Source organism: Megachile rotundata, chromosome 16, assembly GCF_050947335.1.
Source record: "Megachile rotundata isolate GNS110a chromosome 16, iyMegRotu1, whole genome shotgun sequence".
Taxonomy (NCBI): Eukaryota; Metazoa; Arthropoda; class Insecta; order Hymenoptera; family Megachilidae; genus Megachile; species Megachile rotundata.
In genome coordinates, this window is record NC_134998.1 from 8,484,208 (window position 1) to 8,504,486 (window position 20,279).

Genomic DNA, 20,279 nt, shown 5'->3' on the forward strand with positions numbered 1-20,279 from the left:
AAGTTGGGTAAATGGTAGGAGAGACCTTTTCTTTCTCTCCCTGTTGATTCAGCGGAGCCTAACGGATTTGTGGATGTAATGTGATACATAACATATTCAAAGAATATGTTTACTTTTGTCAGAGAGGTAAAAGTAGCTCTCAGAATAAAGTAGCGCCTTCATATGGAGAAGCTGAGAAACTCCGCGTTTAAAAATTTTGGAATATGAGAATTTGATATTTTAAGCTTTTAAAGGATCTAGGGATTTGGTAATTTAGGACTTAAGTTTTCCTATGGTATTTGTTCCCCTATACTTAATAAGGCTGTTGACTGTACATTACATATTTAGAGTAGTCTTTTAATTTATAAGTGTAGTATATCATTATTATTGTTTTAAATATTTACAGCTTGATGAAATATGTACTTCAGAAATTTTATTAACAACTATGGTAATAAATCTTATTCTGTTTAACTCAACTTTACAGGTTCATATTTTAATATTAAGGTAACATTACATTAAGTTAAAAACATGAAAATTATTAATATTAAAAGTTCGTAAACGCAAATGAACGAAATTTAAATAATAGTAAAGAGATTTACTTTGTTTCTTGTATTCTAATTCTATTTTAATAATGTGTGTGTTGTCATACTTTGTCTCTTGGATAATTTTGCATTTGTTTTAATTTCTTTAGAGCACATTTTGCAGCTGTACACTTTGCAATCCTGTAATTTCTTCCAATTCCTTTGAAGGACCCTTTGCCAAAAACATCCACTGTAACTCTAACTCTATGTCCATCGGCCAATTTTTCTGGTTTCCCGAATTTCGCTGTTTCAGGTTCTAATTCCAATAATTCTCTAATTGGAGATTTAGGAACATTGGTGCTGAATTGTTCTGAAATAATAAAGTACATACATTACTATTTCACCTTTTGCAAGATACATGTACAAATAAAAGAAAGAAGTAATTACCGATTTCATTTTTCATGATCACGTAATATACACTCCATACTGCATCTAAAGACATCCCACTATCTAAATAAATTGCACCAGCTAATGATTCAAAAACATCACCTAATGCTTTTGGTACTTCCACGTCTTCAGCTTCCTCACATTTTTCTTCCCCAATTAAATAATACTGCAAAATTAAATATACAATTGTATCACTTGTTTGCACCATAATGTAGAATATATATTATGTTCTAGTTTCCAATTATTTTTGGACTTATTAATCTACTTAAGTCCAATGTATTCTTTCAAATAAACTGCTTACCTCCTCACTAATGGAATGTCCGTTTTCTTCTTGAATTCTAACAAAACGATTTATTACAACGCTTAAACCCGGAGAAAGATGTCGAAAATATTTATGAAATCCACATCTAACCGCTAAAGAAGCAAATATAGTATTGTTAACTAAAGCTGATCGCAAATCCGTTAAAGCTCCTGGAGAGTGTTGTCGAGCATCTTCATACAAATGCCTCGTTATTAAATAATCTAAAATTATAAATAATAAATTAAATAAATTATAATGAAAGAATTTAATACAATAAATTACCTAAAACTGCATCTCCAAGAAATTCTAAACGTTGATAACAGTCTGTTAACTTATTGGGTTGATATGACGCATGAGTAAATGCTTGCAACAGGTAACTTATATCATTAAATTTATATCCTATATTTTTCTCCAGTTCTTCGTATCCATCGAGCATCATCAATAATTCCTGTTCTGGATTAGGGATGTATCGAAGCAGAGGATTTTGTGGTTCCTCCAACTTTCCATAACGAATCTATAATGATAATTTTCTTTATTATTTAAAATTGAATTTAGTTAAAGATTTATTTATAATCGTTCAATTTTAATTACCTGTATCCATGTTACTTCACCCTGATCGTTCGTTCCTTTTACGTATGGTGTACTACCAGGAATTCTTTCTTCTGGTTCAGTTTCTTGTACAATACAAATTTCTTCCATGGGTAAAACATGAATCCCTAACCAAGCCATGAAAAGTAATGCTCCTCTAGGTCCACAAGCAATTAAGTAGGCTCCAATCAATGCTTCCACACAGTCTGCGATACTTTTATCAGGAATGCTATGTTGAGTAATTAAATTGTAAGGTATAAAACAACGCAAGTTATCTAGATTGTTTGAAAGTATAGCTTCATTCCTAACAAGTTCATCTTTCATGATACCCAATTTCTGTTCTGTTTCTCGAACAAGTTGAGTTATCTCGTTTGGATTGACAGCTTGTAAAGTTGGAATGTCAGCTTGGTTCCATAAGGTAGAAGGTATGCCAGATTTAATAAGTGCTTGTTCAAGTTCCTTTGGAACATAATAACATGGTGGCAACCAGTTGTCGTGTGGTTCAAATTTTGTCGCTATCATACTCTCACCCAACATTTTCTGCCTTCCTAATCTGTATAAATTTAAATTGCTCACCTAAAAGAAATTTCATTTCACTAAAAAGAAAAAAATATAAGATAGGATAGATAATGTTTCACTTTTAATACCTGTTTTGATCTTAAGTGACTCAGTTTGCCTTCATGTATGTTATCATAAGTACAATACAAATAAGTAGTTATGGCATATTTTAAAAAAGAATCTCCAATAGTTTCTAACCGCTCTAAATTAATACCATCATTCGCGTTGGACATAGTCAAAGCTTGCAAAATTAAACTGGGACTTGGTCCTGGATGATTTTCCAATTCCGGTTGGAAATCGAAACTAAAAAGATTATTGCTCGGATGATATGTAAATTTGGAACTGTTTGATTTTTGTTTTACTGGCTGTGAAATGTTGTTGTTATTTAATACTTCTGTGGTAAACTTGTTAACAATATTTTGTACATAAGGTTTGTGTCTATAATCTGATGAATTGTCTTCAAACGGTGAATTAAACGAATTTTTCCTTTTAATTATTATTTCGTTATCACAGGATATAAAAGATCCATTCTCCATTATTTCACATTCTCTTAGTTTTGTAAATTCATAGTGAGTTAATTTGTGTTTTGCGATTAAAGATTCTTCCTTTTCTTCTGTATAAGACCATAAAGTGTCTAAATTTTTTTCCGTTTCTAATAAATCTAAAATTTTTTTATTTATCTCTTGTTTAGATATTTGTTTTTCGTCCTCTATGGCTTCTGCCACATTCTCTCCCATATAGGAAATGCGTAATCCTCTATTTTCATCTTCACTTTCATCGGATGTGTCTGCAAATCCATCGCTATAAATATCATCCGATACATATCCGTCATAGTCCGATTCGCATGCAGGAGAACCGTATCGAATGTCGCTCCAGTTGAAATTATTTGGTAAAACAGTTACATTCACTGGAAATGACTTCAAGTCATTCGTTTCGCAATCAATAGCGTTCACTGCCATGTCATTTGACCAAGTGCCAATTTCTAATTCCTGTTCTTCATTTGATATTTCTAACTCTTTATCTGTTAAGTTATCATTTTCTAATTCAAGTTCATATTCTTTATCATTCAAATCCTCCATATCAAGTTCGTTAAAGTTGTTCATCGTCTTTTCAGGCATAGCTTGATATTTTTCCACCGTATTACTTAAAGAATTTGATTGGGTAGTTTCAGTTTTAGCCACCTTCGTTTTTTCAGATTCTTTGGACTTCTTTAGAACTTCTGCTAAACTCCAGCCAAAGTCTAATGCTGGCCACTCAAAATCTATGAATGAACAATATCATATATTAATATTATAAAAATATGAAAAAACTTCTCATTATACATACCAGGAGCTAAATTTTGTTGTCCTAAATTTATCATTTGTGCAACTTGACATCGTATTTGATTGGCAAGTAATAAGGCATTAATTCTATATAAAATACATGGTAGACAAACTGCTTGTCTCCATAATGATGCAGGAAACGGATGAATTGCGCACAACTCGGCCACAAGAATCTGCTTCTGTTCTAAATTTTCTCGTTTTGCTCGTTTGGTTTCCTCGCTACTTGTAGGTAAAGCAACACCTTTCCGGTTAACATACCTACAAAAGAATCATTACAAAATGTACATGTTATTTCCTAGAATTATAATTATAAAAATTTTGTATACTACCTGGGTGTTAGAAAGTTTAATCTAGCTGATGTGTGATCCACGTCTAACAGAGGTTGATCTAAATTTTGTATTTGTATTTCATATTTCTTAAAATAATATTCTTCGAAGGTACTATAATCATCGCCAGGAAAGGAAGATTTAGGATTTAAGTTTGTGCAAATTTCAGCAACATAAAAATACTGAAATACATAAAGAGAATTAATTATACTTAAAATTGTAATTTTTCTTAACTATAATTCTATTAATATACCTGAGGTTGGTCTTGATTTCTATACCAAGGCATAATTACTGCATCCTGATACTTTGATGCATCAAATTTAAAGTCTTTTCTATCCTCCTCCGGAACTTTAGTTGGCACTGTAGTTCGATTGTTGTATATACATTCCAAAAATTCCCAGTCTACAGTGACGTCAGACTCAGTATCTGTTAAAAATGTAAAGTCATATACATAGTGTTAAATACTAATATTAATAAAAATTTCCGTAATTACCTAATTTTACAGGTACAATCATATACGAGTTCTCTGAAGCATTAGGATCAAAAAGCATTAAATATTGTTGCAATCGTAATACATTTGTAAAAGTATAATTAAGGAAGGTGGAAATTTTTTCTATTTGTATTTCATTTAAAACTACGGTGCATTTACTGAGTTTCAACTGTACATGCACTTCTCCTGATCTGGTGTAAATAGGGAATGGACATAACTGAAACAAAGAATTAAGCATTACTTTGATGCATATTTTGTGATATCTTAAGATAAGTGTTTTTATGGTTTACTTATTACTTTAGGAATTTCTTTCAGTGTTATAATACCAAAACCAATAGCTGATTCTTCAGGAGGATATATCCGCCGACCTCTGGTATTTTGTTCTTCAGGTAAGGCACAACTTAGAACCATATTAATATGATACAGATAAGAAGGAGCTCCGACTATTGGTCTACAATCTGTTAACGCGTTAGCTGTCTGAAAAATTCATTATTAATTTGATAATTTTAAAGGCACTGTTTCTCAAATGTGGACATTTTCCATCCTGAATAAATTTTCTGCTGTTGCATGCTAATGCACTTTTACTAAATCAAACCTTTTTATAATAATATTGTCTCCGTTTAGTTGTTCCAGGTCGAGCTTCAGAAAAATCTACTTTAATTTCATCTGGTAAAGCGGGTACTTCTGCATCTTCTGGTTTAGCTTTAAAATTTTCCTTCCCAATAGGTAGTAAATTATCATCTATTTCATTCTTTCTGTGTAAATCAATACATAATTGCAAGGCAGCCATTCGTCTTGCCATAGCTCTATTAGGCATAGGATATGACTGAAATGATATTATAAATGAGCATGTAATTATAACTTCTTAACATGTAACTTCTAAATCATTATAAAACAAATATTTACCGATACAGCATATTTCACTGGAGAATTTATAGGTAACCGTAAAGAACAGACGTACATAGGCATATTGTCTAAATTTATCTGCTCAATAGACCACTCTGGAGTTAGTCTTGTAAAAGTATCACTAGGTAATTTGGCACAGTACCTACATGGAAAAAATTTTCTAGCATGAAATAATGCTGGAAACTTTAATAAAAAGCCTTTAGAACGTTCATATTATATTACCTGTTTACCAATGATATAGCAGAATTAAACGTTACTTTAGGTGCATCATCTTCACTGAGCGGTTTATAGTGTGGTATCATAGCAGCATACATGTCTGCTTCGTTTTCTTCTTCTTCAGATGGTTCGTTATTAGAACACTTTATTAACAAAGTCTACAAAATAGATTGATGCTCTTCCATTAAAATTTTCGACTGGGATGGACACAGGTAATGAACCACATTAAATGGTTGATATTAAAACTGGTACACACTGAAGGTCATGAATAAATTAAATCGAGTAGACATTATAATCATTAATTAAGCATCAGATCCATTTTATATATTCAATTAAATTTTACCGTAATTCATGATTAAAATAGTTGAGAAAATAATGTATATTATAACTTAGTACCTTTTCTATATAATGATACTGTGCTAATTGCCAAATGCACTCCTTTGACGTTTCTTTTGGTACTAATAATACATGTAAGGCATCTATAGCTCTAGCTCGACTTTTACATTGTACATAGGACTGATACGTTTTTGGAAAATCATATCTCATTACAAAGTTACATTTTGGAATATCAATGCCTAATAAAAATAATGTGAAGTTTAATTCATTGCTTTAAAAAATTATTTTTTAATGATAAAGTTAATTGATAACAAACCTTCTTCTAAAATGGAAGTTGAAATTAATAAATTACATTCATGTATCCTAAATTTTTTCAAAACTTCTTCTTGTTTTTTGTGTTCTATTTCTAAATCTTTTGAATAACTGACATCATCTGTATTCCTTTCAATCGTATAAAGAGGCGATAAAAATTCTAAATCTTCATCATGTGCAGATATTTCATTTAATAAATAAAACAGAACCTTTGCTACAAATCCTTTATCTACAAAGATTACTCCACAGAGTAAATCAGGATCCGTAGCTCCACGCATATGTCTTTGAAATTTAAATGGTCTTTTATCATTTTCTTCATTACCTTTCCTGCCATGAATAAATTTATCTCTAATATAATTTTCTCTGTTATTTACATGTAATTTTTGAGAACTATTTTCACCATTTATTTTACTATCAGAATTTTTGACATCCTTGTTATAATATGGTGTATAGGTTTTCAAGACTTGCAATAATCTATGAACTTTTGGAGTAGTATACTTATATATCCTCTCTTTATCAGACAAAATTTCAAATGCATTATCGCACAAAGCTCGTATCTTCATAAAAACTGATGCGACCATGTTCAATAATAAATAATGCCTTTCATAAGGGGTTTTTATTTTCAATTTTTCTGTTAATATCAAAAGAGCAAGTGCGGCACGATCGGCACACCATGGTCCAAGAGTTTCTAATACATGTAAAAAGTCTTGCATCATTTCAAAGGGCTTCTCTGTAGGATCAGGTATTTTTTGAATATCCTCATAAAACTCTTCATTATAAATTTCTGTTGGATCATGACGATGATCGCGTAAAAATTCAATAGCATGTAATATATAATTTTTAATAGTAATGTGTAACTCTCCTTTTTCACCATTACAATATTCCACTATGTATTCTTTAGCCTTAGGACTATACCTGTTTAATAATTACCATTATTATAATTTTAATTACTGCTACAAAGTAAATATTTCTATTTCTGAATTATGCTGACACAGTAAAAAAATGTATTTACCTTAATATAGATAATATATCACTAGCTGTTTCAACTTCACACTGAAATGTGGTTTCTACTTTTTCTATTTCTAAACCTAGTCTCCCAGGTTCTTGTGTTAAATTAAACAATGGTACAGCTAATCCTATAATTCTAGGAACATCAGTGCAAGATAGAAAAGTTTGCAAAATAAATTTTAATTTATTATCATTTATAAATTTATGGCACTCATCAACTATGACTAGATTTATCTGATGTGGTAAAATTTTTTTCTCAGCCAATAATTTTGTACATACTTCAGATGTTAAAACTAGTACCTAAAGAGAAATTTCATAAATGAAAGATATTGAATACATAAATACAAAAAGGGTCATAAAAACATTTGTGTATCTTACATGAGAAGTTTCAAATTTGTCTACAAATTCGTTGGATGAACAAGCAGTATACATTAATACTTTTAAATCTGTCAATTGTTGTATGTAACTTGCTTTTATAATACATTTTTCCTCATCTGTTAATATGTACAATGAACGTTTTCCTCCTTCACTTAGTGGCCTAAATGTACATACAAAAGATCCAAATAGAATTAAAAAGAAAAATTAATCATAGCTGTATTGTACTACCTTCTATTGTTCGCAGCAAATTCTTGAATCAATTTTATAACTATAAAAGTTTGTTCATAACTTTTTCCTAGACAGACAATAATATTTTTATTTCTTGCTGCATAAAACAATTCTACCTATAAGAACGATTATTTTAAATTCAGCATATAATAAATAATACCTTCATACAAAATCTTTCAAGTAACTTACTTGGTATTCTCTAGGTGTAAAAGATTTTGTATAAATCTGATCGTTTAGTGGAAATGCCATGGAACCTATAACTTGTACTGTTTGTAACTAAAAGAAAAATGCATTTATGTTTGTATTTTATTAAGTTTTGTTGTCAGATTTCAATTCAATTTTAGAATCAAGACAGAGCAGCTACGGATACGATTGACATATGCAGTACTTGTATGTGTGATTATATGTGAACAGTCGACTGAACGATGGTTAGGGAAAATATTGGGAAAGGAATCCCCTAGTATTTTCCCTATAATTTCGCATAGGGACACTATTTGCAGATCGCAATTTGATTGGTTATCATTTTTATTTAGTTTTATAATTATAATATAGAATATTCAATGTTTCTTTCTTTACTTTTACAGGAAATATAATAAAATTTTATAATACGTACACGAGTAAAATTGTAACTGAGAAAGTACTGTATAAAGCATTTAAAAGTATTATGTATGTGTAACACTTTTACCAAGTTTTATCGTCGTATACTATCTTATAAACCTTGAAATTAATTGAAAATGTGATAAAGAAAATAAAATTTATGATTATTACTGATAAATCATTATCGATGATAACAAAATCGATTAATCGTCCATTATCGATAGTTGATTACAATTTTTAACAACTTCAATTCGAGAGTCTTTTCAGTCGTTATTGCGTTGCAAGTAAGTTCGTATTCCATTGTTTCTTCCTTTTCGTATTATAAATATATTAGTAAACGGTTAATCTATATTAGTAAAACATTTGGTTAGTGGCATTTTATATTATAAACATATTTTAATAACAAAAATGGTTACCTAACAGTTAAATATGTTTTTTGTATTAACATGTGTTAATCATCCATTTTTCATTGAACATCTTTGTTATCCGTATTTTACGCCTATAAAATTAAACCGAAGTAAAAATTTTTAAAGTGGTTTGTTTAAAGTTTATTTTTCTTAAAGTTATATGCTGCATATGTACATGATAATATTTTATACGTGTGCACGTGTATAAAAGAGTAATCGTTTATTTGTATATAACTTGTATTCAGTTTAGATAATAATTTTATTTAAAGCAATGTTTTATGCATATTAAATTATTTGTATATAAATTTCACTGTTTTCAGAGCGAGCAAACATGCAGCTACAAATTAGAGGAGATCACACGACTGTTGTCGAGTCACATGAAAATGAGACTATTGCAGAATTAAAGGTACATTGATGATGTTATTATATTGTCTTAGTTAAAATCTGAATAACTTTTTTAATTTCAAAGTTAGATAAAAACATCTGTATTTAAAATATAAAGGAAACAATTTTTTCATTATCTAAGTAGGCATATCTCTTCAATAATTGCGTCGAATGATAATCCAGAAGTAGATCTTTATATTTCTGGCACGAGCAACGACGCAATATCAAACAACGAATTTATGAGCTGGTGATCAAATACATTTTTATTGGTCATCATTCGCAATTGTTCGTTAACAATATTATATTTAATCATGCTTATATTTTACAAAAACATGCATGATAAAGTAATTAACATTGTTTATTTGGTTGCAAATGACTTCATGTGAGAATGTAAATTACATTCATTTTGCAGAAAAAAATTGTGGAGTTAGATGCTGCTGCAAACACAGAGTTCAATCTGTACTGTTCTGGCTTTCTGTTACAAAATGAAGCATTAGTAGGAGAACTTACATCCAATGTTTTGGAACTAACAGTTTCTCTTCCTGGTGGTAAGTATTCATTTCCTTTTCAAGTTACTATACTATTCAGAACTTAAATTGTGTATTTCATATTTAAATAAGTAATAATGTTAATTGTACTATTTTAATTTTTAAGGTAAGGTGCATGGGTCTTTAGCTCGTGCTGGAAAAGTAAAGGCACAAACCCCAAAAGTAAGTGAATTACAATTAGTAATTGATTGAAAACAAATAGTCACTTTAAACTTGGTCTGGTTTTTACAAATTTTTATCTTCCATTGTATAGGTAGAAAAGCAGGAAAAGAGTAAGAAGAAGACTGGCCGAGCTAAAAGAAGGATCCAATATAACAGAAGATTCGTGAACGTTGTCCAATCCTTTGGTCGTCGTCGCGGACCAAACGCTAATTCTAATTCATAATTGTATAAAACTACACATGTAATGATGCTGAAAATAAATTAAAAAAAAAACTTTAAACAAAACAGTTTATTTCCCATTGTATTAAAAATCTCGATTTGAATTAAAATCATTAATAATTTTGATTAACTTTAATCAATACATGAAATATTTACAAATATTAAAGAAGTGTTACAGAGTCTATGAAACAAACTCAACAAAAATATGTTCCTTCGTAAAACAATTTACAATTTATGAGAAATTACATACATAACCGTAAAATAAAATTATAAATACACACTTGCACATACTTCAGAATGTAGTAAATACGTAAATATACATACATACATCAATGCATACACACTATGCATTTTCTAACTCGAAACAAAAATTTGATAAAACTTATGGACTAGATACAAGTAAAAAATTTCAGACACCAAACATATCAGAGGCTTTCTATTTCAATACTTATTTTTGTTTGTACATTGTTTATTGTGGTATAAACTTCACTATCTTAAAAGTGTATGGTAGTCATTAATTGTAAAGATTAATGAATTCATTATTAAAAATTCATTATTATGAAACACTTATCTATGCAGTACCACAATTATTATTTATTCTTCGATTATTTTATTTAAATTATTGATAAAATCATCAATTATTTACTTGATAATTGAATACTTTATACATTATATAATACTTCAGCTGCAACAAGAAAACGTATTTCTTCACTTTTAAAAAATATTATTCTCAATAGCAGTAGTTAAAATATAATAAACTATATATTGTTAATCTAATCTGTCCATAAATCAAAGTTATTTAAAACTGTATTATTAAGACAATACATCAAAACTCAATGAAACTGTACAATTAAAAATCACTGAACTCTCTCTTTCATTTACATTTTCAAAGTACAAAAGGATCTAATAACGCGTAGCTTCTATTTTTGTTTCCTAGTACTGAAGAAGTAAATCTCTGATATCTTTGCAAAGAGTTGCAAAATCTGGCCTTTGATGACTTTGTAAATGCCAACAGGGATACATAAGTTTTATATAAATCGCTTGAGGGCAAGTAGATGGGCAAGGAAGACGAGTGCCTCTTTCTAGCGCAGCTAATAGTTCAGTACTTCCTTTTTCTTGCTCATTTTGAAGACGTTCTATACTTGAATCGAGCCCAGGTAATCGCGGTTCTTCTCCATAACCAAATGTTTCGTACATTGTTACACCAAAAGACCATACATCTGATCGAGTTGAGAATTTCCCATCTCGAATACTTTCTGGAGCATACCTACAAAAAGTATAGTTGAATTTACTTACTTATGTTGGTACAACGTAAAACAATAAATGGGAAAATTAAATACCATTTAATAGGAAGACCACGATCAGTTTGTAAAATATAATAATCATTTTTTCCAGTAACTTGTGCCAGCCCAAAATCGCTGATTTTCACCTTGTTTTCGTCAGCAACTAAAATATTTCTTGCAGCAAGATCTCTATGAACAATACTCATGCTACCTAAATATTCCATTCCTGTTGCAATATCCAATGCAAACCCTAATAATCTCTTATGCGATAATTCTTGTTTATGAATTAATAGATAACTTTGTAATGAACCGTGCTTTACATATTCCATTACTAAACAAACTTCAGGCTCTGATATTACTCCCAAAATTTCTACTACGTTCGGATGTTTCAGAGTCTATAAAATTAAATTTCATTATATCTTTGTTACTGAAGTATTATTATTAATATCGAATTTATGAATGATGATACTACCTTCATTATGGCAATTTCTCTTTCGAAATCCCTTATGTCTGCTTCGAGTGCTTTGGTTTTTAATTTTTTAATAGCAACTTGTTGAGGTTCTGTATCTTTTCCATTTTCTCTCTCGAGAGTTCCCCTATAAACCTCCCCGTAGAAACCTTGACCAATTCTACCTTGCAAAATTACATTGCAATCGATATCTAATTCATAAATTCCTCGCATTTGACCTAACGAATCGTTACTGCTTCCTCTGGAGTCGGAGTCTTCTTCAACTCCTTGTTCATTTCTTCCTATCATCTGTTTTTTATTTAATACAATCTAATTTTATTATTGTACTTTAAATAAATGATTAACTTTTGGAAAAGAAGAACCTAATTACCTCATCTAAGTCACCGGGATGTCTTATTCGCAGTGTTTGAGCAGAGTGATCAATACAATTCATATTAGGAACATTATTTTGAGATATTGAACCACCTTCTGAATCTCTTCTTGTATTGGATAACCAACTTAAGTATGCAGACAAGTCTTCTGTACTACCTACACTGGTACCGTTAAAGTTAATTAAACTTTGTGTACCTGCAATTAAAGTAAGAGTATGTAAAATCATCATTTAAACGAATATCATTATAAAAAATAAATTATTATCTTACTATCATCCGTATCATTCCAAGGAAGACTTGTATTGTCAGTAAGAAGACTACTAGCCCTTGATTCACTATTTATTGACTTGTTATCATCACTGGTATCAGAATTATCTTGACTATGCTTTTTTAATTCAGAACTAAACAGTTTAGGAAATGCTGTTGCATAAGCATGACTTCTGCGAGAATTATATACTTGATACAAAATTTGATTAATATCTCTCATAATTGCTTGTGGTTGTTTTCTAGAGCCATTTAGATCTCCCCAACAGTCAAGCATCAGTCTATACACTTCTGTAGGACAGCCATTTGGAATAGGCAAACGTTTCCCAGATTCATAATATTTCTTCATAACAGCAGCATTTTGAAATTCTAATAACGTGGCTCCTCTAAAATGGAGTAATATTCAACTTATTACATTGCATATACGAGAATTAATAAATATTTTTGTTTACAGTAGGCATTAAGCAAAAATTTATTTTGTATAATAAAAGATCATTCTATTGGAGTAAGTTTAGATAATACTGTAATAATAAAATAAAATTGTTGATTATTTTATTTTACCTAGCAAAGATTTGCCAAATTGTCGTTCCCACAGCCCAAACGTCTGCTTGGAAACTATACCTAGCTAATTCTGGATTGTTGTATGTTTCTGGAGGTAACCAATGAATATCTGTTTCCTTATACACAAATATTCCTGGATCGGCAAGTTTTACTACAAAGCTGTTATTAGTATGGGCATGTACTAGGAGTTTATTGCATCTAATGTTACCATGAACTACACCGTTCTCTTCGAGATGCCAAAGAGCGGTAGCTAGACAAGCTGTAGCTTCTACCATATCTACAGTTTTAACAGTTTGAGAAGAAGAACTACGTAAATATTCATCAAGAGTACCATGCCGTACCAATTCCAAAAGCATTCCAATCGATGGTGTTACTGTTAAACCATATAACCTGATAGAGTACATCAAATTATTATACTAACAATATGATTTTGACATGTACAGTTTTGTTGTTGAAGTTAATTTCAAAATATCTACCTCACAAGAGTCCCGGATCGTAGCTGAGACCATTTTCCAGCAAGTTCTAAAAATTCTTTTGTATAATTTGTCTCTTCTTCTTGTTTCAAAATTTTAAGTGCGACTTCTAATTTTTTCCCTTTAGTTAATCTCCAGATTGCTCTATGAAGAACTGTCGGTGAATAATGCTGGCTTCTAGTGGTTCTTAAGAAAGGTTTATAAATTTCAAGTTGATTTTGAGGTACACAACGTGGTCCAGTTTCTAAAACTGAAGCAACAATTTCTTCATCTGCTGCAACTTCGCTAACTGCACTTTCAGGAGCACAAAGTAGCAGTGGTGATTTATCTGAACAATTAAAACATAAATCAGTTCTTTTGTACTTTAAATAACAAGTTTTGCTTTGAAAATTTATCCATTACAGTTCATTTAATTTACCATACTCTGAAGGTGGTAAACATTCTGTAAGATATGACTGTCCTTCAGAATCTTGAAAAGACAAAACACACTGTGCCAATGAATTGTAGCGATTAGGACTACCGACAATGATAAAATCATTTGATAAAACTTTTTCTTCTATTCTTTTAGAAAATAGCTTTCCTTCTTTATTGTATCCATCTAAATAATATACGTCATACTCAGTTTCACTTTCCCTGAGAAGGTAACAGCCTGGTTTATTTGCTCGTTTCTCTTGTAGTTTTGCATATGAGAATTCTTGCCTATAATAATGAATAGTTCTTTAGTAACAATAGTAATGTATCACAATTACATTAATTGATATAAACAGAATCTTACCCAACTGGACCATGGCATTTTAATTTATATAATCTTTCCAAAGAAGGAGTAACAATTTCACCACACAAGTTAAATGTCCATTTAACTGCTAAACGATAATAACCATCCAGCGCAGAAACGAAGGACATTAAGAATGTGTTTTTTGAAAATTTTAAATACGAAGGTATACCATTCTTTCGTGATATTTCCACTGTATTATCTTGTCTAAAAAATAAATAAAATTATAGTATAAGTATAATGAATTATCCTGCATGGTAAAATACAAACATTTTATAAATAAAACTTCATTTAAGTTTGAATAATTTTTCCTTTAACATTCTGCATGTGTAACAAAGAAATTTATGTTATAAAAATTATGTAATCTGCTACTCTATACAAAAAAGAATTTTATATTTAGAGAAATGACTAATTTTTGAACCTTATAGAAATAAAACATAAATCTTCAATTGCACACAATGTAGTCCATGAAGTAGCAACTGTTTCATAATATTTCACTTCATTTACATTGATTCTCAAAGACACTTTTGCCGGAGGATTTTGAAAACCTCTATCCATTAAAGCTTCATATTCTTCAGATGGATAATTTGGTGCCATGCATTGAAACTGTTTCAAATATTGCTCTTTAACATAATTTGCATCATAACCAGATATTTTACGAAGTGCATTATGAATTGGTTTTTTGATAAAAAATGCATGGCGCTTTATACATTCTTTAGGAATATATTTTCTGTATTCAGATTCTACTGTTTCTCTTGGTACTTTCTTTTCTAACATCACTCTATAAACAACAAGTATATTAATTGATATTAATATTAAGAAACTATAATATTTTCAGATGACAGATTATATACAAACCTGTACATATCACTAACACCAAGACCAATTAATTCTTGTTTATGTCTCTCATAAACAATATCTGGTACCTTATTATCCATAACATCTGAACGTGCTTGTTGAAAGTAGTAATCATAAGCATTTGCATCAATTTGTTTTAATCTATATAAGCTCGATGGTTTAAATCTTAGTCTAAAATCAAACTTGTTTTTATCTTTTGCTTCTAAACGATGAGCCAGCGAATACCATAGTTTTGTGTGATGATTTCTAAGGGCAAAAAGATGCTTGGCCACTGGACCTATGCCTAAATATTTACAGATCTGAAAGATTTATTATTATTTATTAATGCACTAAATAAAAGGCCAATTTTATGCTAAAATATAGCTGAATAAAGAAAGAATAACTATAGTTTTTAAATAATTTCATATACCTTGATACAAAGATCTTCAATTGTTTGTCCATAAGTAATTGGATAAGTTAATTCCTTTTCCTCATTTGCAACATAAACGATCGCGTGTCGATCGTTTTCCATTGTTTTAAACAATTATATCGTTCTCACATTTTGTTACTTCAATTATCCCATTGCGTATCGTTTATTTACAACGTTTACAACGCAAACTGAACTCTGTGCGCATGTCAATGAAAAAGCACGATAGCCATGATAATAAACTAAAGATTACGTCACAACTATGTTATTCATACATATTGGTAAAAATATTAAATTTATGCAACTATTGTAGATTGGTTAAACAAGCTATATCTATATTTATTCAAAGAAAGATTAATTAAAAATATTTAAATTAATAATAAATTGATAAATAGCTCAAATTAAATGAATAAAATTATTATTTAATATATTAAAACTAAGTTTTCTATTATCTCAACTTTATCCGACTGCTTGTTTATTCATTCTTTTACCGTAATAATAACCTTTTAGATACTAGGGATACAGAAAACTAGGGGTCTAGGGATATTGGAGTACACAGTATAGGAATTTAAAAACATGTCTCGAACATAATACACATACGTATATTTAATATTTATAATATAGATATATATAAATATACAATAATTCCAGTGATAAAAAATCACAATTGTATAATTTATTTCAAAATATGAACGTCAGAAAAGTAAACGAATATTGTCCATTCATTACCTATGTATATGCTTGATAAAGCATTTATACATGACATATACGCTTACAGTTTAATATACAATATATAAAATGGCACTTTATGGTATTTATTTGTCCAACCAAATATTCAATTTCTATAGAACTGAACATGAGGAAGACTATTGCTTGCAAGACAGAAAATTACAACAAGAATATATTAAATAGAAGACAGTTATATCAGAAGTATAAATTCATTTCAGAAAAGTTCATTGCATAAAAACAATAGTTATATTTTTGAAAACAATTGTTATTCAATTATCATTGTTTAATATAAACAATTGTTATTGTTTTAATTTGATTAATGATGTATAAAGAAGTAGAAATAGATGATCCCGATGATTTCTTATTTAAGTAATCAATCACATTTTTTTGATTGTTGGCCCTTGGATCTGAAAGAATTAAACAATTCTAATAAATAGAACAAATTATAAAATGAAAAGATTATATATTAAACTTACAAGACTGATATGTATATATTTAAAATGTAGGTGAATTCAAATTGGGACTGCCCGGGGTCGAAGTGGGCGTTGACGGAGTGTCCGGTGATGAAGTTTCCAGAGGACAAACCAAGTTACCATAATCTGCTTCATTTTTGCTTTTTTTACGTTTTAAAGTGAACTGAGATTTCTTTGGTACCTGAATCACATATTTAAAATGTTATATAAATTTGAAATGAAAATAATTTTCAAAAAATTACCTTTAGACGAGCAGTAAGCGTGAGTGGAACGAATCCAAGAGTGTTCTCTATTTCTCTTTTTCTTTGTACAATTTCTCTACCAAGAATTTGATTGAAATGTGTAGTTAAATGTCTACGAAGTAGAGTTTTCCCAGGAGAAATACTAAGTATTGTGGCTAATAGTTCCGAAGTAAATCTGCCTTCGTACACCATTAAACCTCCATGTACGCCAGATCCTCTCATATTTGGAGCATACTCTGCTAAATCAACCATTCTCAGCCATTCCATCACTCTATGGTTTGTCCAAAGACGTACATTATTACCGTCCATTCCGTTCCCGTTTATAGATCTTCTTTCAAGATTATCGAATTCAAAATTTAGTTCTCTCAGTATCTATAAAATTAAATATATTCTTTTAACAAAGATAGGAGAATTATAGCGATTAATGTATAATCAAATATATAGAAATACCTGAATTCCTCGTCTGAGACTTGCTGCATGCAATTGTGCGGTGACGCCGAGATTTAAAAGGTCTTCAGTAGTAAGTCGATGCAGCATTCTTCCATCAATTTTAGCATTTTGAAAAGCATCTTTATGCTGTGGCAGGCCAATATCATCAAGCCATCTTAAAACAGCTGCACTGTCCATCTGTAATTTTTCAAAATTTATGGTACTCGTAACCATATTTTGCATGCACTTTAAATAGCTTTAAATTATAATACAAAAAATTGTATAACAATAACAGTGAAAGATGATAAATATACATATAATAATAATAATAAATATATTTATAAATACATACACCATTCATGATGAAACAATAAAAAATACCTTATCTGCTCCAAGAAATTGAACACTACCGGATTTTTCTGACTCTATCGCATACAATAATTTCTTTTTATGAAAAACATTCTTAATTTCTAGTTCCTTTTCTAATTGCTGCTGCGAACATTCAAATAACTTTGATCCGGTTGCACCCCAACGTCTAAGTTCACCCGCATAACATTCTAATCCTAGATTTGCGAGCCAATTTCCAATTTCTTCCATTGAAAGTTCTGCCAAAGGTTTCTGTGTAATTAATTCTACCCGAGAATTCGAGTTTTCTATGATAATTGCTTTCTCTTCTTCGGCTGAAATAAAAACAAATAATTAAAGAATTTTATAATATGCAATTTAGTTTACTATACATGGCTAACACTTTGGTACATGTCGATTAAGTCAATCACTCAAGAGTATTATTAATTCTATTTCCTTTTCGTTTTTCTTTCTTATGTGCTATTATTAAATCAGGCTAAAATATTACATATTTTAATGTTTTTTAGTCGCAAAATATTAATAAAAAAATATGTTATCAATTACTACTGATTTATTGCATTTAAAAAATAAAACAGTTTGTATAAATATTTTCAATATGTACTATTGCTTTATTGTTTACTATTATTAATTTAATGTATTATTCAATCGAATAAAAAGCTGAATAAACGAATAAAAATATTCATGCAAACACGAAAATAAAGCTTTAAAAAAACAACTTCAATCACTGTTAATGAACGTAAGTTTTTCGATATTAGCCACGACTGCCTGTCATACAAAAAAAATACATAGGTATTAAAGAAACAAAAACTAAAGATGCATGCTTAAAGGAGAAATCAATCGCAACCTAAGGTAGGTGCAGACAGGCATCTCGCGGATGCTCCTCTAACGGCCAATGGTACCGTCGTGTGTGCTCCATAAACTAAACTGGGTATCTTACCAAACACTACGCCTTTCTTCGAAGAACTCGGTGGCCTTGGAAGACTACTATACTGACTCGTATGCCTTCCAAATCTTTCTCCCTATAATAAACCACTAACACTAATGTTTTCCTCTATTTTTCATTACAGTTATATATAAATTTTAAAAAGGCGTATTTAAAACTTTTTTTTATATTTAGATTTATACTTAATTCTGTATATTCCTATTAACTTACATTTGATACGGTACTTGTACTTCGAAGATTTTCATGTTCTAAACTTGCTTGTCTGAGTTTCATTTCTGATAAAGAGCTTAAAAGCTCTAATTTTTGTGTTTCTAAAGCGCTTCTTGAAAGTATTTCCTTTAAAAAGCAAAATCGTTAAAATAAAATGGAAATAATAGTAAAATGTAAGTACAAATTAAATTAAAATACAGTAACATAAAGAAATAATAGCATTATAAACATGTTATAATTATATAAATAAGATAATAAAATTACTTTTTGTAATGCCTCCTCCATTCTTCTAAGTGAATCCTTTTTTTCCCGTAACATATCTTCCAATTCTTGGATTTTATTACATTGTGCATCCACCCGTTCTGATAAAACAGATACTTCCATGTGCAATGTCTCACGTTCATTTTCTAATTTTCTTAAGCGTTCCTGCAACATTATAATTTTGTACAAATGATATATTAATGTTTAAGGTAAACACAATAATAATTGTTTTAATACTTAAATTTCAAACAATTATTTAATACAATTTCCTAATCCAAAATAATACCTAAGTGAATTTTTCTGTCATATTGTTTCCTTTAATAAAAAAGAACAACAAACTTGTAATTTATCTTCTAGTTCAGTTCTTTAGTTCATAATCTACAACACAATACTATCAAATAATGTAGTATAATGAATGAACATATAAATATAAATATTCAAATTTACTAACTGGTTGCATCCATTCCAGTAAAATTTTTGTAGTAGTTATATCTGGAGGAGACGGAGGTCTAGGAGAACTTTTAATTGCTGTTAAAAGATTTTTTGTAGCCTCTTTAATAGGATCCTTCCATTCCATGTTTCCTTCATTATTACTTTCTGAGCAAGCACCTATTAAGTATATATAATATATAAAATTTTAAGCATGTTTTAAATAATTATTAAACATTTATGAGAAGGCTAAAGCCTACCGTTCTCAATAAGTCAGATTCATTCTATAAATGATATGAATTTTTTTGTGAGGTATAACAATAAAAATAATAGATTTACCAGAAATTATGTCATCCATCTGTAATAAAGCAGCTTCTAGCATCTTACTAGCCTTACTTGATGGCTTTGTAAGAAAACTTGGTTCACTTGGGCATATTGTACTTTCATTTTTTTCTTCGCTTTTACCCATTGTTGATTCCTATATGTTAAAGATACATACATGAAAAG

At 29.7% G+C, this 20,279-nt stretch overlaps 4 protein-coding genes across 10 annotated transcripts; 1 reads left to right on the forward strand and 3 right to left on the reverse strand.

Annotated features, from left to right (window-relative positions):
- Positions 1–392: 392 nt before the first annotated feature.
- Positions 393–8,334, reverse strand: Dcr-1 (Endoribonuclease Dcr-1). 2 transcript variants are annotated; one of them, XM_003706448.3, is made up of 20 exons: positions 8,106–8,330; positions 7,917–8,032; positions 7,689–7,848; positions 7,315–7,610; positions 6,307–7,217; positions 6,051–6,229; positions 5,661–5,812; positions 5,439–5,580; positions 5,128–5,358; positions 4,830–5,009; positions 4,536–4,749; positions 4,296–4,468; positions 4,046–4,224; positions 3,721–3,974; positions 2,484–3,655; positions 1,840–2,412; positions 1,531–1,762; positions 1,249–1,469; positions 948–1,113; positions 393–870 (listed from the first exon to the last, which is right to left on the reverse strand). In XM_003706448.3, exons 1-20 carry the CDS (start codon positions 8,163–8,165, stop codon positions 623–625), a joined length of 5,859 nt encoding a protein of 1,952 aa, XP_003706496.2. In that variant the 5' UTR covers positions 8,166–8,330; the 3' UTR covers positions 393–622. The 2 variants fall into 2 exon arrangements, with proteins under 2 accessions (XP_003706496.2, XP_012148052.2); XM_012292662.2 differs by lacking the exons at positions 393–870; positions 948–1,113; positions 1,249–1,469; positions 1,531–1,762 and having other exon boundaries at positions 1,889–2,065; positions 2,166–2,412; positions 8,106–8,334.
- Positions 8,335–8,653: 319 nt separating this feature from the next.
- RpS30 (ribosomal protein S30) lies at positions 8,654–10,299 on the forward strand. Of its 3 annotated transcripts, none has more exons than XM_003706421.3 (5): positions 8,654–8,797; positions 9,241–9,326; positions 9,717–9,852; positions 9,959–10,014; positions 10,106–10,299. In XM_003706421.3, exons 2-5 carry the CDS (start codon positions 9,252–9,254, stop codon positions 10,235–10,237), a joined length of 399 nt encoding a protein of 132 aa, XP_003706469.1. In that variant the 5' UTR covers positions 8,654–8,797; positions 9,241–9,251; the 3' UTR covers positions 10,238–10,299. The 3 variants fall into 3 exon arrangements, with proteins under 3 accessions (XP_003706469.1, XP_012148057.1, XP_076397068.1); XM_012292667.2 differs by having other exon boundaries at positions 8,764–8,879; XM_076540953.1 differs by lacking the exon at positions 8,654–8,797 and adding an exon at positions 8,928–9,030.
- A 38-nt stretch (positions 10,300–10,337) lies between these two features.
- On the reverse strand, positions 10,338–16,011 carry hop (tyrosine-protein kinase hopscotch). 2 transcript variants are annotated; one of them, XM_003706422.3, is made up of 12 exons: positions 15,694–16,009; positions 15,285–15,583; positions 14,848–15,207; positions 14,430–14,633; positions 14,073–14,353; positions 13,658–13,982; positions 13,182–13,571; positions 12,627–13,006; positions 12,356–12,552; positions 11,989–12,273; positions 11,574–11,911; positions 10,338–11,500 (listed from the first exon to the last, which is right to left on the reverse strand). In XM_003706422.3, the coding sequence occupies exons 1-12, from the start codon at positions 15,793–15,795 to the stop codon at positions 11,167–11,169; spliced, it is 3,495 nt and encodes a 1,164-aa protein (XP_003706470.2). In that variant the 5' UTR covers positions 15,796–16,009; the 3' UTR covers positions 10,338–11,166. The 2 variants fall into 2 exon arrangements, with proteins under 2 accessions (XP_003706470.2, XP_012148059.2); XM_012292669.2 differs by lacking the exon at positions 13,182–13,571 and having other exon boundaries at positions 15,694–16,011.
- A 263-nt stretch (positions 16,012–16,274) lies between these two features.
- Positions 16,275–20,250, reverse strand: Liprin-beta (liprin-beta 1). 3 transcript variants are annotated; one of them, XM_012292681.2, is made up of 10 exons: positions 20,112–20,250; positions 19,795–19,952; positions 19,347–19,508; positions 19,083–19,208; positions 18,867–18,948; positions 17,945–18,243; positions 17,585–17,761; positions 17,135–17,506; positions 16,896–17,073; positions 16,275–16,826 (listed from the first exon to the last, which is right to left on the reverse strand). In XM_012292681.2, exons 1-9 carry the CDS (start codon positions 20,239–20,241, stop codon positions 16,915–16,917), a joined length of 1,665 nt encoding a protein of 554 aa, XP_012148071.2. In that variant the 5' UTR covers positions 20,242–20,250; the 3' UTR covers positions 16,275–16,826; positions 16,896–16,914. The 3 variants fall into 3 exon arrangements, with proteins under 3 accessions (XP_012148071.2, XP_012148070.2, XP_076397044.1); XM_012292680.2 differs by having other exon boundaries at positions 18,774–18,948; XM_076540929.1 differs by lacking the exons at positions 19,795–19,952; positions 20,112–20,250 and adding an exon at positions 19,630–19,721 and having other exon boundaries at positions 18,774–18,948.
- Positions 20,251–20,279: the final 29 nt, after the last annotated feature.

What these genes read in the sequence shown, in the direction of transcription:
- Liprin-beta (XM_012292680.2), bottom strand. Translation starts at nt 20,241, where the DNA reads ATGGGTAAAAGCGAAGAAAAAAATGAAAGTACAATATGCCCAAGTGAA. An exon ending in GTACAAGTACCGTATCAAAT is followed by an intron (nt 18,949 to 19,082) that starts GTAAGTTAATAG and finishes GGTTTATTATAG; the next exon opens with GGAGAAAGATTTGGAAGGCA. An exon ending in CGCTTACTGCTCGTCTAAAG is followed by an intron (nt 17,074 to 17,134) that starts GTAATTTTTTGA and finishes TATGTGATTCAG; the next exon opens with GTACCAAAGAAATCTCAGTT.
- hop (XM_003706422.3), bottom strand. Translation starts at nt 15,795, where the DNA reads ATGGAAAACGATCGACACGCGATCGTTTATGTTGCAAATGAGGAAAAG. An exon ending in TTGAAGATCTTTGTATCAAG is followed by an intron (nt 15,584 to 15,693) that starts GTATATGAAATT and finishes TAAATCTTTCAG; the next exon opens with ATCTGTAAATATTTAGGCAT. An exon ending in TTATGTTTTATTTCTATAAG is followed by an intron (nt 14,634 to 14,847) that starts GTTCAAAAATTA and finishes TTTATTTTTTAG; the next exon opens with ACAAGATAATACAGTGGAAA.
- Dcr-1 (XM_003706448.3), bottom strand. Translation starts at nt 8,165, where the DNA reads ATGGCATTTCCACTAAACGATCAGATTTATACAAAATCTTTTACACCT. An exon ending in CACTGAAAGAAATTCCTAAA is followed by an intron (nt 4,750 to 4,829) that starts GTAATAAGTAAA and finishes TCTTTGTTTCAG; the next exon opens with TTATGTCCATTCCCTATTTA. An exon ending in GAAATCAAGACCAACCTCAG is followed by an intron (nt 4,225 to 4,295) that starts GTATATTAATAG and finishes TATGTATTTCAG; the next exon opens with TATTTTTATGTTGCTGAAAT.
- RpS30 (XM_076540953.1), top strand. Translation starts at nt 8,943, where the DNA reads ATGTTTTTTGTATTAACATGTGTTAATCATCCATTTTTCATTGAACAT. An exon ending in GCCTATAAAATTAAACCGAA is followed by an intron (nt 9,031 to 9,240) that starts GTAAAAATTTTT and finishes CACTGTTTTCAG; the next exon opens with AGCGAGCAAACATGCAGCTA. An exon ending in AGACTATTGCAGAATTAAAG is followed by an intron (nt 9,327 to 9,716) that starts GTACATTGATGA and finishes TTCATTTTGCAG; the next exon opens with AAAAAAATTGTGGAGTTAGA.